At 40.4% G+C, this 17,946-nt stretch overlaps 2 protein-coding genes and 1 long non-coding RNA gene across 3 annotated transcripts; 1 reads left to right on the top strand and 2 right to left on the bottom strand.

Annotated features, from left to right (window-relative positions):
- Positions 1-472: 472 nt before the first annotated feature.
- On the bottom strand, positions 473-5,683 carry LOC138042509 (claspin-like). The gene is made up of 2 exons (XM_068888415.1): positions 5,366-5,683; positions 473-3,927 (listed from the first exon to the last, which is right to left on the bottom strand). The coding sequence occupies exon 2, from the start codon at positions 3,878-3,880 to the stop codon at positions 707-709; it is 3,174 nt and encodes a 1,057-aa protein (XP_068744516.1). The 5' UTR covers positions 3,881-3,927; positions 5,366-5,683; the 3' UTR covers positions 473-706.
- A 2,308-nt stretch (positions 5,684-7,991) lies between these two features.
- On the top strand, positions 7,992-13,361 carry LOC138042508 (uncharacterized). The gene is made up of 3 exons (XR_011131011.1): positions 7,992-8,006; positions 11,767-11,889; positions 13,223-13,361. It is a non-coding gene; the product is annotated as an uncharacterized lncRNA (long non-coding RNA).
- LOC138042506 (proline-rich transmembrane protein 1-like) lies at positions 8,003-15,564 on the bottom strand. Its single transcript, XM_068888414.1, has 5 exons — positions 15,291-15,564; positions 14,728-14,771; positions 13,397-13,650; positions 11,747-11,881; positions 8,003-9,791 (listed from the first exon to the last, which is right to left on the bottom strand). Exons 2-5 carry the CDS (start codon positions 14,741-14,743, stop codon positions 9,636-9,638), a joined length of 561 nt encoding a protein of 186 aa, XP_068744515.1. The 5' UTR covers positions 14,744-14,771; positions 15,291-15,564; the 3' UTR covers positions 8,003-9,635.
- Between the last annotated feature and the right edge of the window lie 2,382 nt (positions 15,565-17,946).

The raw sequence follows: 17,946 nt of genomic DNA, 5'->3' as shown, positions 1-17,946 counted from the left end.
TGTCCGTTGACCGGCAATCAATTTAAACTACGTTACTGAAGTGCAAGAATTAGCTTGAATATTCAAAAGGAACGTTTCCTATTGCTCCTAGAAAATATGCTCCAGAGGTGAAGTAAAGGTTATTTTAGCGTGAGTGCATCTCATATGAAGAGGGCGTCTTCGTATTGGCCGAAGCGGATGGTACCATAATACTCTTTGTTTGCCCCTTCCACCCCAAACTCCAATTTTGAATTAGCATTGTTTTTGTTACCTCTTGGGACCATTGTAAGTTCCAAGAGAAACAGGAAACAATGCTTATGCAAAATTTGGGGGGGGGGGGGACAAACAAAAAGTGTTTCATATGGTATTTTCCTATTCGGCCAATAGTAAACTTATTATTTACTGGTAACAGGAGCTTCTGCTGGTGACAGTAAGGGACCACAAGTCGTCGAAAAAAACAGTCTCCGGAATTTCACCGTCATTACAACAAAAGTTTTTAACAAAAAGCGAAATTATATTTGAGCATATCTCGAGAGCAAAACATTTGTTCCACGCAAGTTACCGTAAATGTTTGAAGGTTCAAGGCCTTTTTAACAAATACAGTTTTCTGGATTGGCCAACCAGAACTAAGACAGCGTTACTGGATGCTCTCCACTGATAGCGTGGCATTTCCGGCAATTCAAAGTCAGTAGACTTACATACAATGTAGAGTTCTTCACTTTGATCTCTACATCAACAAGCAGCACTTACACTGAGGGGAAGTGGGTCCTTTGGCTCCTTTCTTTGGCATTTTTTGGTTACTGACGTTGTCTTCGTTTACGTCATCCAATAATTCTTGTTCGTCCTCTGCAATGGGTGCGGGTTGAGCGGCGCCTTTGTTTTGACTTGTGCCTTCTACATCCGTCGATGTGTCAGTAATGAGCCTTACCCTCTCGGAGACATTGCTGCAAGGGTGTGGCTCTGAGAAGACATTTTCACCCTCTGTATCAGTCTTCTTGTCCCATCGGTCCGTCATTCGTGGCGACGACTCAACCATGGGGTCCAGGAGACCACTCTCTGAAGTTGCCAAAGGGGCCGAACCGTCGTTCTCCTTTTCGGGGAGCACCTCTGGAGCAGAGAGCCTCCTTTTAGGAACTTGAAGCAAAAGCTCACTTCCTTCCCCCTCGTCGCCTCCGGGAAGTAAGTTGGTGTACGAAGTTGATTTGAATGACTCATCTGTGGTTGTCACAGTAACAACGCTCGTTGGATTAGCGCTTGCACCTTCAGTCCTGTTTTCAATAGTCTGCGTTACCTCTGTGCGGGTAGTGATAGTGACTGTAGAAAATTCTTTATCTCCTGTCAAAACATCAGTGTGTTTGAATCCTTCTTCTTTTAAAGCTCCTGGCTTAAGCTCACTTTTCTCTTCTGAATATACATGAAGTAGCTGAAGATGAGTTTCGCTAGGCTTCCTGTCCACTGCCAAGGGAACAGTTTCTTGCACGGTGTCGTCAATAACACTTTGTTTCTTCTCCGCTTGGTCTGTTATTGTGGCATCTATGACAGATTCGATGTTGACTAGTAACGACTCCACCGTGGGGCTGTCGGGTTTAATTTCGTCTTGTTCAATTAACAACTCGCTTTCGATTGTAGCGGGTTTCTTCTCTATTATCACGAGGTCATCGTCGAAGATTGGTTCCTTCAAGTCAGGAGTTCGTTTGCCGTCAACAGGATTCTCCTGATTTTCGTCAGCATTCTTCAGGGCCACCTCATCGACTAGATCAGGCACCTGTTCTATTCGTAGTGATGTGGGCCTCCTTTCTAAGGCAACGGGTACTTCCTCCAGAATCTCGTCCTTAATTTCATGGGATGGTTCTGCAACTGACTCCGATGATGGGTGATCTAGACCAGACGCTACGTTTTCAAGCAAGGACTCCACTGTTACATTCTCATCATCTTTGAATTCCTCTTCACCATTTTTCACTTCAACTAAAATATCCGATTCAAATGCAGGTGTAGTCTTTTCTTCAAACACAACCTCGGACTCTGCGATTGGTTCCGCCGATTTAGCAACTTTCTTTGCAAGACCTTTATCTCGAACTTCATCAGAAATCTCCTCAGCAGTTATTTCTACTAATCGAAGGGACGCGGGTCTCTTTTCTATGATAATGATCTCATCTTCTTCGAGCACCTCAGGTTTGTTGTTGTTACCTGGTTCTACAGTTTGCACCGATGATGGATGATCGATTACGGATTCGATGTTCGCGAGCAATGCTTTAGCTGTTACATTCTCATATTCTATGGACTCTTCACTCTGTTCGATATCAACCAACATCTCCGATTCAAGTGCGACTGGTGTCTTTTTCACAACAATAATCTCCGTTTCAGGGACAGCTTCCTCTCCCTCGTAAATGTCACTTTTACGTTCGTCGATGTTATCTTGGTCAATTCCGAGTTCAACGTGGAGTGAAACGAGTCTCCTGTCTACTACTACAGGAGTATCTTCTTCAAGGGCATCCTCTTTGATCTGAAGCATTGTCTCCTCTGTGGGTTCTGGCGATGGGTGATCAATTACCGATTGAATGTTCACAAGCAGGGATTCTAACGAATTCTCTTCTTCAGTTTCGTCTGCAGGACCTTCCTTTTCAACTAGAAGCTCCGACTGAACTGCGCAGGTTTTCTTCTCCACTATGACAAACTCTTCTTCCAGGATCTGTTCTGTCCTTTCCTCAAATGTTTCATCGCCAACTCGTTTAAGATCGGCATCCTCATGATCTTCATCCTTATCCTGATTTTCTTCGCCTTGAAAAAACCTGTGCTCTGAATAAACCGGTGGAACAGGCCTTCGCTCTGTGATAATGGGTGCGTGGTCATCAATAGCAACGGCTCTAACTTTGCATTCTTCTTCTGCTTCCTGTGTGCAGTCGTCAAGATCTATTGCCGATTCAATTTTCTCGAGTAATGACTCGATCGTGGAATTATCATCTGCCTCAGGGCTATCTGCTTTGACTAATATTTCCGACTCAAAGGAAGTTGGTGTTTTCTCTACCATTTCAAGTTCGCTTTCCGAGATAGGCTGGCTCGTTTCTTCTCCCTGGTCATCGTCACATTGATCAACGTGAACCGAATCAGGCCTTTTTTCTACAACGACTTGTACATCTTCTTCGAAAGCTTCGGTTTTATCTTCATCTGCTAATTCCTTCCCCGCTGGTGAGTCACCAATTACACTTTCGGTTTTTAAAAGCTGTGTCTCCACCGTAGTACCACCATCCTCTTTGAGTTCGACGTAGACAATTTCCTTTGAAATTACCATATCCGAATCAGCTGCAACTGGGGTCCTCTCTACAATCAAAACCTCGCCTTCTGTGATTGGTCCCTCTGACTTGTCTACCTTTTTGCTGCTCACAACGTTTTCTTTGGCGTCGTATTTATCGATCTCTTCACTCTGTTTATCATCATCAACCGCATGCACCAGTTGAAATAACGCTGGTCTCCTCTCGACAACCATGGGCTCATCTTCTTCGACGACGTCATCTTTGTCAAGTACTAATTCGCCATTATGCTTTGACAGCATATCATCGATGACAGAATCAATTTTCATGAGCAAATCTTCAACGGAGGAATTCTGACCACCTTCTTGTAGTGCATTGTCGTTACTTCCGTGGTTTACTGGCGTTTTAATAATTGCCACATGACTGGGTTCCGTGATCGGTTCCACCACATCATCCCCTGCAATACTGACATCGTTTCGACCAGCAGGATCGTCCATCTGCGCATGCCGTGTGCTGGGCCTTTTGTTAACGTAAAGAAATGACGTTTCATTCTTTGAGACCTTATGCCCAACGTTGAGAAAAACTTGAGCAGTGTCACGTTTTTCACCACTCACTTCGCCATCTTCTTTCACCGCCACAGGGATGCCTTCCATTGTTAAGTCCCTGCCTGCTTTCTCTCTTTTCGAACCGTTTGTCTGATCTGTTGGTACAGTACGGAAAACAGGTAATTAAGTACTGACTAAGTCAACGGTTTAATTTGTTCGGACCCGCGATAGTTTTTCAAAAGTGATGAACGAAGTCACTGTGTTTGAAGTGCTCCTTTCAGTACATATTTCTGTTACCCATACATGCCCCAATAAAGGACTTACTAGGGTCAATGCCACATTTGTCCCTACGCGTCTGCTCTAATTTTACGCGCGTGAGTGTCGTGACCTCCGCATGGTAACCCAGTACAAAACGAGATATAATGGTGATACGGTGCCTGTGCACGTGGGATTTCTCTTTGTTTTTCGTCCGACTTCGTTTTAGATTGCTTCGTTTGCTTTTGTTTGAGCACTCTAGCTGGAGTATTCCAGAAAGCAAAGGCTTTTAAACGGCATCGTAATGTTATGGACAGAAATGATCCAGCGAAAGCGAAGGTTATATGCTTCTGAGCAGGTGCCGTTTGTCCGGTTTGTGTTGAAAACGAGACAAATAACTCCGAATACTATAAAAGAGCTCTAAAAGCTTATCATAAAAAATTGTGTATTCACTGCAAGGTAATCAAACGAACGATATATCAACAGAAAACAAAGATCGGGTCAAGTGATTAATTCCAAGAGCCACAGAGCATCAAGCGATCGAAAAATATTTACTTACGGATTTTAAAAGGTCTGAATGATCTCGATCAATTAGGTAAGAATGCCCAGAAGCTAAAAAATTTGTCTGACTGATATCATCCATCCCGCAAAAAAATAATAAAAGAAAAAAACAGAAGGATTTTATAAAGAGGTCAATTTTAAGTTGTACGACTAAAGGTTAATACAGAATTTTTTTCAACACGAGAAAAATTCTTTGAAACTTGTCCTCAAAGCCTTTACATTAACCGAGTGAAGAATACGTATATTGACAGATCTCGCGCGTTCAAATTATCGGATTTTTTGGTCTGATATGGAAAACGCCGCGATGTCTCGGAAACCACAATTAACAAACTTGACATTATTCAGCATACTTGCAATAAAATAACTTGAAATTTCAGGTCATAGACAGAAATCAATTAGCCATGGTTAAAACATTTCAGTTCGATAACTGAACATACGTACCAAACATCTAGTTCAATATCAAATGTAAACCTCTCGTGGTAACATTCACTCCAGTGAATTTAATAATCAAGCACATCTGTCTCTGTCAGTGGAACGACGGGTGAAAACACAGCCTTGTGCGTTCCAATCGCATTAAAAGAACAAAATTCATTAAGCTACAAAATTTGGCGACTCCACTACACACCAAAGACCATGAAAATGAAATACAGCTCGCCAGACAATTTTCTTGGCAATTAATGCCCGTCACGAAATAAGAAACATGTGCAAATTCGTGCTTGAATAACCCTTATCTCGGGTTTTTTTTCTTGTCCTATCCAGCTAAATTTCACTACTCACCGTTATTTATCCTTTAGGGCCAGAGCCGTGAACCGCGGGAAATAAACAGCACACAGAAATGTCCGCTACGCTGAGGTCCCCTCTCGTCGAAAGTCAAAACTGAAATACGATGATGACGGGCAATGGTTGAAGAGAGATAATATTTGGCTGTACAAGATCAACGTCGGCAAGCTCAAAATTATCTCTTTTGACAAAGTCAATAAATTCGCGGTTTTGAATGGAAATGAATTTGTCCAGTTTCGTGTGTTCCCTCTTTTCTTTCAAATTTCACCCGAATATTCGGGAGGACCGCAAAGTATCGCATGCGCTTTTTTGTTCGCGATCTTGCGCTTGTCCTCGAAACACGACGCGCGTGTGACAGCTTGTCACTTATAGACAGCTGGAATTTGTCGAGACATGTTGACGACAAAAGATGAAACCCACGCTAAAATGGGCCAATTTTCTCCCTATCGGTGAATGCATGCTGGCGGTTTTAGGAGGGAAACTTCCAAACCTACAACAATTGAATTTTCGAATTGCACATTTCACGGATACCGACATTGATTGATTGGCTGAGAGCAGTGCAGTTTAAGTATAATACCAATGAAAATTACACATCAAAATTTTGGATTATGATTGGCTAATAAACTATAGGGTTTGGTCAGAACCAGTCAAATCTTTTGTTTTCAAATCTAGCGCGGGCCCTGAATGGCGCAATTTTTCCCTGATTGCGTGACACGAGTTCGTTTTTCATGTCAGTACTATTAATAAGTAATCACATGATTGATTTTTCACGTGCAATTTCGAATAAATAAGTATTTTTAATTTTTTTAAAAGACTACAAATTGCACTCGCCCTACGGGCTTGTGCAATTTTGGTCGTCTTTGAAAAAATTTACGCGTTCTTATTTATTCCAAATTGCTCTCGAAATCATGTGATTACCTATACTAATAAATTTAATGAAATGTTACGGTTGCCATTATGTTGTGGTTCTGTTTTGTAACCTGATAAGGCAGTCGTATGAACATGACACAGTTATTCTCGGTGTAGTTTCCAACAGGGGGATATCCTGGTTAACTTCTAAAAGTTTGCTTGCGGTGTTCCCTTGTTCCCGAAATAACTTACAAACCTGTTCTCAGCTGTTTTATCCCTAAACTGTTTTTTTTGTTCCCTTGTTCACCAAGATATTTCATCTTTGTTTTCCTGTTCCTCAGTTCCTCAGTTCAAATTAGCCATGATTTCTTCTTCTCCAAAAGCCCTGGGAGGGCCTCATTTTGAAGTCGTACTCACAGAGTGTTTTGGGAATCATTTAATCAGAACGTGGGGGTTTCAAGACCCCCACCCCCTGAGGCAGAAATTGAGATCAAATGCCCCTATACTTGGGGTAAGAAATTTAAAACAATCCAACATTTACTATGGAAAAAAATTTCAAATGTTCTGCTTTGGGTTTGTGAAGTTTGCATTTTAGTTACTGATACAATGCTAATTTAAGACACATTTTTTCTGAAGACCATTTGATTACAAAACTGCCTGCAACATTCAAAGTTAAATTAAAATTACGCTGCATATCACACATAAAAAATTTGCCTGGTTCAAGTCAAGTTCAAAGAAACCCAAGAATTCGAATTCAGATTGAATATCATTTGAAGTGGATGGTGAAGTTAAAGAAGGATAGGCGTACAGCAACTCTTACCTACGGGGGAAGTATTTCGACAATTTAGGATAGGTGTGTCAATCAATCAAGGTTTTCAAACCCTGACCCTATTTAAGAGATTCGATACCCTCGTTAGGGCCGATAAAAGCTATAAAGGTCCCATTAGTGCAGTTTTAATAAAACGTATCTTTCTCGTTTTTTGCGTTGGGGTGGATACTGCCATTTAGTGACCCTGTCTAACGAACATCTAAGGATCACAATACCAAAAATACCAAAAAGGGATACCCTGAGCACCTCAAAAACCCTACCCTGTCAGGCGGCACATACCTATAGCGTTTATAAGAGGGTACTCCCCCACTCCCCTCCCCCGGGGGGAGCTTTTAAGCCTGGTTTTCACTAGCGACGCAAGCAAAAACACAGGCATAAGTAGCTTATGCTAGTGAAAACCCACGTCAAAATATTAGAGCATTAAATAACAACCACGGCATCCACCGTCTTGTTCGAATGCTCAGACGCGGAGAATCTGGAACAAGTGCTTTAATTGGCCAGACGAAGCAAATTTCTTTGTGCTTATGCTGCGTTTTATTTTCACACGACGCAAGCGAACACAAGCATAAGCGCAAACACAAGGAAAAGGAAAAAGTTTGATCCTTGTGCTTGAGCATTTGCTTATGCTTGCGTCAACCCCGTTTTCACGGTGAAGTAAGACCTCTTATGCTTTGCGCTTGTGCTTGCACTTTCTCACGTTTTCCGCCATCTTTAGAAACTCGAATGCCAGAGCTACTCTTGTCCTCCTTTGGGGAAGGGACCCAAAGTCAAAATCAGTCAAATGCACCACCCCCAGGGGACAGATTGTTGTTCAAAAGCGCTTCAATTCCCCTACAATCCCCCACCCTTCCCCGGGACCTGGGGGTGGGGGTTTCAATTGACTGGTGTGTATAAAAAATTTCGTCACCAGAGCCTCGGATCGACCCATCAAATCACCAAGGACAACGCAGAAAATAGTAGGTGAGTGAACTTTATTTATCTGGCTGTCCATAAAATGACTTTTCGAAAACAAAGATCGCGATTTGAAGTATTTATGGAAAATTTTCCTCGATCAGTTGAATCGGCCGACGGCCGTTACAACTATCTCAAAATAACATGATGTCACGCGCTCTTGTCTGCCTGTGTGCCAACCGCTTGTTTGAAACAGGCTGATATTTTAACAAGTTTAAAAAAGTGGTTAAGCAGTTTTCCAAAACAAGCGAATGGAACTTTCAAAAAAGGCTTTTTCGGGACCGACACGTTTTCAGGACATTCGACGAACGGTCCCAAAACCAACCCAAACCCAGATGTCACTCTGTCAACTATGAAAAAACAGAGTACGAGATTAAGTGGTAGGTACAAAACACAGGTAACAGGTCATTGTTTTACCAATACTGAAACAACCCTATTAACCCTTGCATAACAATGATGCCAAACTTAGGCCTAAAATCATTGTTTAGCCGGCAAGGCCTAAGGTTCAGGATTCTTTCTGTATATGGTAAAACAATGACCTGTGACCTGTGAACTATGACCTTTGTTTTGCACTTGCCTTCCTCAAAGTGGTGATATAAAGTGTATAGGTATAATCGAACGACAAAGGGCATATTATGTTGTAACATAATGTAATGTAATGTATTATTTATAAAGCACCTTGTCCCAGGCTCTAAGGCACTTTATGTCTTACGAAAAAAGTTGGTAAAAACTTTAAAAATACTAGAGCCTATACCATATATACTTATAATTATATCAAAAATAAATGGAAAAATAAAATTAATCTTGCCAAGACGATAAAAAGCTAAATCCAAAACTATATAAAAACCCAAGCCATGACAAGGTCACTACTAATAATCAAGTCAATCATACGCCAAGCAAAACAGATGTGTTTTCAAATTTGTTCAAACTCTCACTTGCTGTTATTTCATAAGGTATAGAGTTCCACAATTCAGGGGCAGCGACGCTAAAGGCCCGGTCTCCATAAGTAACAGTGTTAGTACTTGGAACCTTGATCAGTAACTGGTTGGAGGGTCGTAGGGAGTGGCAGGAGCATATCTCTCCATCAAGTCCACGATGTAAACATGGAAATTATCTCTTGTAATCCTTATAATAATTTAAATACGAATACTTTAGAGTAAATTAATTCACATCAAAGTCAGTGAAGACCAAAGTTTGTGATGAAAGAGATGGAATGCATGTATGCGTTGTTTGAATGTTTACACCAGTGAGATTGATGACGATGGTGATGGTGTTATGGTTCTAAGAAAACACATCTTGTTTACATGTACATCAAGGCGGCTGCCTAAGAAAATTGTCCGGGAGCCCTCCGGGCTTCCAACATTAAAAGTTAGTAGCCGAGTCATTTTTTCAAGAGCTCAGAATTAGTTAATTCCAGCTGGGATCATATTTTCAAGAGAGTGGGGATGAACCAAGTAAGGCGCCCGTTCGGGCTACTTGTTCAGAAATTTGGTCGCCTGCGCTCACAAATAAGGCGCCTCAGGCGCCTGGGCGACCATTAGGCAGCAACCTTGTACATGTACATGTATAGCAAAACTAGTCCCCAGGCAGCGCAGACAACCTGTGTACCTTCGCTATGCTTGGTATGTAAGCTTTTAGTTAGCTGCAGCAAGTTTGAGTGAAGAGTATAACACAGGCAAAGCAAGTCACAAAAATTGTTATTCCGGTGCAAATGGCTGCCCAAGCAAATTTTCTTGCCGATGATGAAGCACTTCTGGCTGAGTTGAAGTCACCACGAGCAAGATACATGTGAACCTGTGAGTTTAAAATCAGCACATTGTCAGGTCAGGTTTAAAACCTTTTAATAAACCCTGCATGTGCACGCTTTCATTGTAAAACTATTGAGAAAATCCCCTTATGAGGGCCATACGCATTAGCTTGAGACCGTGAGAAAGGCCGGAAAAAGCCGTATGGTCCTGTCAAGGATACTTACTGCTCTGACGATTTTAAAAGATTTCGTCGCCTCTAATTACAAACAATCCAAGTTAAAAAAGGCAGAAAAGCAAACGCAAACAACATAATTATTAGATAAATTTTCTGAGCAAATTCAGTTGTAATTCAGTTATTTTTGTCCAAACGTAATCTTTTGATTGCTCATCAATACGTAGTATAAAGCTAGAGCATATATGATAAAATGCTTTTCAGGGGACAATTACAGAAGCCGGGCACACGCGGTAAGGCGGGCTGGCTTGTTAAGCCGAGATCCCGGCACGTCGGAGAGAAAAACACGAAAAATTAGGCTTTTCCTTCAACAATTGCAGCAAAACGTCCGGAGCAGGCAAACACTGTGAAATTGTATCCCGGTCAATTTATACCGGTCGGGATACTTGATCAGGGGGCATGTGACAAAAAATCAAGCAATCACAGTGCTCGTTTTGTTGAGTGAAAGTCTACTAGTAGGTATATTTATGGGGTAACCAAGTAGCGCAGAGAATTTTCAATAATCACCTATGTAATTAAACTAAAACTAGTTTCCTGAGTTTCCCGATGTACTGTGAGTCAACTGAAAAAACCATTCTGTTGTAGTTGTAGTCATGTTAGTGTTAACTAGTGTGACATACGACGGTTGGCTATTGTTTATTGTCTGCTTTCAAGTCCAGTGAATATCCAGTTTCAGTGTTTTTAATGGTGTCGCTCTAAAGTGAACTGAAGAAATTTAAAGAGTTTGTTTATCATCGTTTTCATGCTCTTTAGAGGCCATAGGTGTAAGTGTTAATCCAACATAACCTTAAGTCGACTAAGGCATCACTGCATTGCGGCAGCCGGCTAGATTGCAGAATACCCGGCCACAAGAAATGGACCCTAAAAACACAGCTGTCACAGTGCCGAAGTCGTGGAATGGATATACCTCGTTCTTTAATCCACGAGGCAAGCACCATGGCACTGCAGCACCAGCCATTTTACTCAGCTCAATTTAAGATTCCAATTAACCTTAAGTCGACCAAGGCATCACGGCACTGCGGCAGCAATCAGTGAGCTCAACTCAATTTAACCTTAAGGGCGCGTTCTATTGACCCAAATGTGCTGTTCTGAGTGTGAGTTAATGTCATTTAAATAAGATCATTGTTTCCCTGGAGTTTCATCAAGGTTTTGTAAACAGAAGAGAATGGCTTCCGTTCATTCACTGCATTCTTGTCTTTTGTAGAGTGTCGCAATTCCAGGAAAAGTTGACGCAAATGTCATGGTCCGTGGTAAAGACCACGCCGAAACCACGGACCATGACATGACCATTCCCTTCTGTTTACAAAACCTTGCTGAAACCCCAGGGGAAACACTGATCTTATTTAAATGAAGAAGGCTGCAGTTGCAACCGAAAATTCAGTTGAAGACTATAATTTTTTATCTATATGTAACCAATTTTTTTAAAATCAGATCAGACACAACATTTTTTAACTCATTATATATTATCATGATGACTGATCACCTTTTAAACATTTAAAGCTTAGATTTGGTTGAACTTGGTTTGGTACACATGAAATTGCTATAAATGTTGATTCAAGTAGTATGAGGCTTAAATGAGCAGCAAGGCTGCATCAGTATATGGAAAACGATCTGCCAGGCTAAGTGCATCATGTATTTAATTTGACTTAATATACTAAGGATTTTGATAAGTAATTTCCATCTTTTCAAAGCCTAATTTTGTACTACAAAAACTGACATTATTATAATGTGTAATGAACAGCTCAGATGACCGTGGTAATTTAACTCACTTGTTTTGATTTCTGTACAGCAACAATACCTAGTGGCCAGAAACAACAAAGACAGGCAAACCATGAAAGATTCCAATGGTCAGCAGGAATTGTGCATTCTTGAAATGCCTGGCGCACCACCATGTTTCCAGGTTGCTGAGGAGGTAAAGAGTACATAGACTACTGCATTTGTCACAAGAGTGACAAATTATATATTATATTATACAAATTGTCACCAAACTTAATTTGAAACATTTTTGACTTGATCCCATATTTCTGACTTGATTCCACCTCCTTAGGTTCTAGATAACTACTGGTAGTTATTATGTTTGGTATGTTTCCAAGGCTGCTGCCTAAGAAAATTTTAAGGGGGCCCTCAGAGCTAAACGCTGAGAACTTAGGAGCCCAACATATGAAGTGAAAGGTGTTGCTGTGAAAAATTAAGGCGCCCAGAGCTATTCTTTGGGAGCCCCAGGCTACCGGGCTCCTGTTAGGCAACAGCCTTGGTTTCAAACTGAAAAGATGTAAAAGGGCTTTGCATGAATGTACATATAATCTTTATGACGGTGAAAAAAAGAACCACTAATTTTAATATTGTCGATCATAGACAAAATAAGAACTCATTCTTGCACTTGACAATTTATGCAATTCATTGACATCGAAGAAGTGTCATCATAAGCACGAAAGTCAAGTAAAAAGACCTTGCACCCTGGCAACAACATTATTAAAAATGACTTTGTTCATTTTCATGAAACACAAAAAAAATTGAAATTGCATTATTTATTTATTTATTTGTTTATTATTTGTAATAACACAAGCAGGGTTGTCAATAAGATTTGAAGTAGGTGGAGAAATTGTGAAAGTAGACGGCACTGGGGGCCATAGGCCCCCGAATAGGCGAGGGGTGTGGGGGCCGCCGAGGCCCCCAGCGGGGTACAGGGGCAGAGTCCCGTTGGGGGTCCAGGGGGCGAAGCCCCTGGAAGCAAAATGAGTTTGACTTATTGACATTGACAAAAATTGCCTTTCCTCAGAGTAATTATAACAAGTCTCACTTCCTGAAAAGAACATTATTTCTTCTATGTGGAAAACGAAGACAGTCCAGCCGTAATCCAGGCAGATTTGTCACCAGTCTTTCTCTTCTGTCCATTCAACATGGCGGACAGCAGAATCGATCGCGTTGTTTTTCCGTATGCGTGTTGAGTAAATTATAATAGAACTCGTTTAAAATCACCCAACAAGCAAAGAGGGGACAATATATCACCAAAAACCACTTTTATTTTAGATTTTACTTAGACTAATTAATGTATTTTTAATTATCTACATTAGGTTTCAGATAATATAATTTTATTGTAATATAATTTTAGGTATAATTTAATTTTTTAACTTTAACCAATTTCGGTTGTAAACAGCGCCATCGAATATTTATAGTGAAGGCGCTATATAAATATATCATTATTATTATTATTATTTATTATTATTATTGATGACTGCCTTCAGGATATATTGAATGTTTTCCAAAGTAGCCATCTCCTTAGTGGGGAGTAGCTGCCGGAGTTCGCCGGTTGCTGGCTTCTAATGAAATCCCTGCACAAGTAAAAGCATTTCTAAACTACAGTCATGGATAAAACAGTGGTGCAGAGTCAAAGCTACAATCATAATACTGGTACTTACTGCACGAACCACAAAGGCAACAGGAGCACTCTGATGTAACTGCCATGGGTGATTTGATGGAGGTTGGTTACCAGACAGATTTAACTCAGTAGGTGGTACTTGGTACCCTGGAAACCTTGCACCACTTTGTAACCAAGCAGGTGCTGGGTAAACACAAGGTAATTCTGTATATGGAGGTGGAGGTTCCAAAGGATAAGCTGACACCATGCCATCTGTACATGAGGTTTCGTGAGGGGTATGAGGGTGATGACTAACTGTATGAAGACATCCAAGAAAATTTATCAATATCTTACATGTAGGCCATGTAAGATACCCTGAGCTCCCCAAATAAGAATTCTGCAAGTAGGCCTCCAGTCAAATTCCTCAGGACACTCAATTTAATTCGAAGGAGAGTGGAGACCCTGTCGAGTGCAGGCTCTCTAAGCCTTTGTTTTTGGACTTGACAATAAAACAGGAAACATTATTGACTCTCAAGAACATGATACAGTATGGGTTTTGTATTGAGGATTTTTGGAGTAATTAAATTTAATATGATGCAGGGATTCCTATACAAATGGATATTTTTTCAGCTTAACTTAATTGAATTTTTTTTTTTTTACCAGGCTCTCTTACTGAGCTCACACTGCCTATGATAAGAGTGCAGTCTTAAACAAATTGCAGCATGCATTATTAAGGCTATCATACCTAATCAAATGGTTTAATGAAGCTGTTAAGCCTACCTTTTAAAGGGTAACTGAAGGCAAAAAAATAAGCATTTTTTATTTACACTTTATACCATGCACAGTAATGTTTTCAACTTTTTTTTTTCTGGCATATCCGTCGTTTTTCCTCCTAAAAAAATGTTTTATTCCGATTTTGGGCTATCAGCATTGCGGCTCAGAGTGGAGGAGTCAGCGGTCATTTTTGCAGCTTATGACGCGAAGAAACAGCAAAACAACGAAGAAAACATCCACAGCAGCACTTGTTTCTCTTGATTATGAAATCTCTGTTCCCCATATTATACGTCACAGCAGGGTGCTGATTTAGTTTTTGAGCCCGCGCTGAAAAGGCAGAAACAGCGGGAAAAGCCCAATTTCGAGCGTAACTTTCACGCAAAAAACAGAAAACGAGAAGAAATAACCCCACACACTTAACTTAACTTATGTTAGGCTTTCCAGAAACAGTTTTAGAAAAATTGCTGATTTTGGCCTTCAGTTCTCCTTTAACAAATTGCACGTTGTCATCAACTACGTAGCATTCTTCCAATGACCTAGCTGAAGATTTATTGTTACAAATTTCAGCTTTTGTTGACCTGGTTTCTGGGTCATTAAAATCATTGTACTTAACGTTACCTTTGACAGAGTTCATTGTCAACCACTAGTTCTCTTCAAGTGACCTATCAAAAGAAAACAGGGAAGTTGCGTTTCTTTCGTTTAGCAAGGAGAATGACTTCTGACCAGCGCACAGTCGTAGTGGGGTCCAATTTGGAACCATTGGTAACCAAACATTGCCGAGACTTCGGTTCACGGGAAATCCATAATTTATAGACTTGCCTCAGAAGCAGCCTGAGCTTGTTTTTCTCACTACTGAATGAGACTATTAAAATTCTGGGGGGGGGGGGGGGGGGTGGGGAGGAATGGCCATAGAGTATCTCGTCCTCCTGACTTCGATTCGTAGTGACTGTACGTGCGTATCGGCACCACCTGCGTGACGCTGCGTTGTTTTAGTTTGTGCTAAGCCATTTATTTACCGAAGTCGAGGTGGCTAGTGGTGTATATTTCACTTCGGTGGATTGTTTCTAATTATCACACGTTAAGCGTACAAATGTCATTGCAATTTAAGCCTTAATTAAACGACGAAAAAATAAAATGTTTGTTTATAATAAGGAAAAATCAAATAGAGAATTTCTTCTTACCGTGTTAGCACCTTCAAAGAATTTAGTTTAGGAGTAGTTCCTCGTGTTACTCTTTCCATGCTCTATTTACGTCGACTCTAGGAAACTGCCGGTTACATTCCTTACTGCAGGTAATTTGAATTTGTGGCAATGTAATGTAGCAGCGATTTTCCTCAAACTCAGTGATTTATTGTTATAGTCGGCTAAGTGAAAAGATCAACTTAAAACACGCGAATGAAAAGTATGTACGACTTAAGCCAGGGTGACAACGCAGAAATACACTCCCTATAGCGATACTCACCGTTGCGTCACGGGTGTCATAAATGTGCCATCCAGAGATCTATTGGTTGCCGAAACAAAGGTTCTTTTGCTCTGTGGTTGGCAAAATTTAAATATCAAAAGCATTGTTTATAAGGAGTGAATATCGCTATTGTTATATATGTTGTATTGGCTAAAGGCCCATTTACACTACATATTTACACTATATATATAGATATATATATAACCGGATTTAGTACTGACATACTCTTTAGTACATGTAATTGAAATTTGGAGACGGAAAGTGGATGTGGGCAGAGGGTACCCCAAGCTTACGGAGAATCGTTGTTGCGTTACATGAATTTTATAAGGGTTTGTATGGGGAATTGGGCGATCGTTATTTGGGGCATTAAAATAGAAATAAAATACATCAGAATTTGTGGTTGTCATTTTAACTGATCGCGATGTTAGCTTGGGGTACATGTGGTTAGGCATGAAATTCTAAGAGCGAAATGGGTCCTCTGTTGCTTAGGTAACTTCTGAGACAGAAAGGAAATCGAAACTTCAAAGTGCTTTTGTAATGGGCCCTTTGCAGGTAAGTGATCACATGGTACAAAAACCGTCATACTGGAACGCAAATTGCGCACAGGAACATCTTAAACGAAGCAAGATAATTAAAATTTTCTTTGTTTTAGATGTCCCAGTGGGCAATTTGCGTTCCAGTGTGGCGGTTTTTGCACCATGTGATCACTAACCTGCAAAGGGCCCATTACAAAAGCACCGGCTTTGAAGTTTCGATTTTCTTTCTGTCTCAGAAGTTACCTAAGCAACGGACGCCGGTTGTCAGTGGTCGACGAGAATCATTTGCGCAGTACTTAACCAATTTCTATAGAAGTGCAAACATTCGTTTTAGTGTATGTGATTTTCATTAACGAAATTTGCATAAACACTCACCATCTATTCTACATTTTCACAATTGCAACGTTCTTTAAAAATTAATGTGACGATACAATGAAATGAATTCGAAAATCGTTCATGAACTGAATGTATGAATGATGTTTGGTGTAAATGAAAATAGTTTCGCTCTATTGGTCTAACCATTGGCACAAATAAAATGTTATTTTCTTCTAATGGACAGCCGCAAAAGATGTACTTAAACAGGACAGTCACGGAACTTCAGGGGCACCCAACAAGAACATAGTTCAAAACCACTTAAACATAGCATTGTTCAACGTATTTTAGTATTTAAACGGTAGATATGGGCATATTTTTATCCCCTAAAAATTTTTCATCTGTTCGGATTTCCTAGGTGAAAGTCTAGTGATCCGAAAATTATAGGGATCAAAACTTACCTTTTCGAAAATTTCAGCCAGAAAAAAGGCTCCCGAAAATTCTAGGTGACCTTTTCAGGGTAAAAATCCGTTAAAAATCGGCAATTATACCATTTTTCAGATGTTCGAAAATCCTAGGAGAGGAAGGCAAGCAAGAAATTTTACAAGAAAAGTTCCGAAAATTTTAGATCTCAAATCGTCTTCCGAACAGATATTTTCCGAAAATTGACGTTGGGTGCCCCTGGAACTTGGCATTGCCAAAAACAACTTTTTCTTTCAGGTTTCAAAAGACACTCAAGATTTTCTGATTGTCCCTGACCTAAAAATACACAATTGGTAATAGTTGTTGAAGGGAAGCTCTAATGAGCTCCTAACGTTCATATACGTCAGGTCTTTCCCGAGGGATTCATTTTCTCTTAGTGGTAAAGTTGAGCGGATTTGCGCTTGTGTTTAGCTTATCATCGTAGTTGAAATCGAAAGTTGAAGAGATAACGATTCTTGTACCTGTCTAGGAGGGCCGCTCGTCGTCTTCAACCGATTGAACTACATTTACTTCTCAAAAATGAATTTTTATTGAGATAAGAAGTTTCCTGTTGAGCGGCAGAAGTTGAAAGGAAATTTGTTTAGTTTATATTTTATTGAATCACAATTTTTCCTATAAACGTCAGGGGCGTAACGTGAGATTTGGAAGGTGTACGCACACGAAGAATGTTTCGAGCGCCCCAAACTAGTGGGTCTGGGGGCATGCTCCCCCTGAAAATTTTGAAATTTACGGTCTCGGAAATGTCATTTCCGACTATTTTCGAAGGACATTTCAATAAATAAATGCGAAGGAAAATGCATTAGTTAGTTGTTTATTTTACCCATCTGTCGAGTTTTCTCTGCAGCAAGCTACAACACAAACAGAGGGTTTACAAAGCAAGCAGAGGGCAAGACACCGCAAACTCTGTTATAATATCATCATCATCATAGTCATATTTCTTTAAAAAATAACTGGGAACTGGGAGACTGGTGATAAGACTGACACTGTGTAGGGCTTGAAAGGTTAGAGTGAGTTTGGCCACCATGTTGCATGAGACGTCGTCTTC

The sequence above is a fragment of the Montipora capricornis genome, chromosome 3 (genome assembly GCF_036669925.1).
Source record: "Montipora capricornis isolate CH-2021 chromosome 3, ASM3666992v2, whole genome shotgun sequence".
Taxonomy (NCBI): domain Eukaryota; kingdom Metazoa; phylum Cnidaria; class Anthozoa; order Scleractinia; family Acroporidae; genus Montipora; species Montipora capricornis.
Note: the sequence above shows the minus strand (reverse complement) of the source record. Positions and strands in the feature narration are given on the sequence as shown.

What these genes read in the sequence shown, in the direction of transcription:
- LOC138042506 (XM_068888414.1), bottom strand. An exon ending in TTGCCTTTGTGGTTCGTGCA is followed by an intron (nt 11,882 to 13,396) that starts GTAAGTACCAGT and finishes TTACCTCCTCAG; the next exon opens with CAACCTGGAAACATGGTGGT. An exon ending in CTGTACAGAAATCAAAACAA is followed by an intron (nt 9,792 to 11,746) that starts GTGAGTTAAATT and finishes TTAAACTCACAG; the next exon opens with GTTCACATGTATCTTGCTCG.
- LOC138042509 (XM_068888415.1), bottom strand. Translation starts at nt 3,880, where the DNA reads ATGGAAGGCATCCCTGTGGCGGTGAAAGAAGATGGCGAAGTGAGTGGT.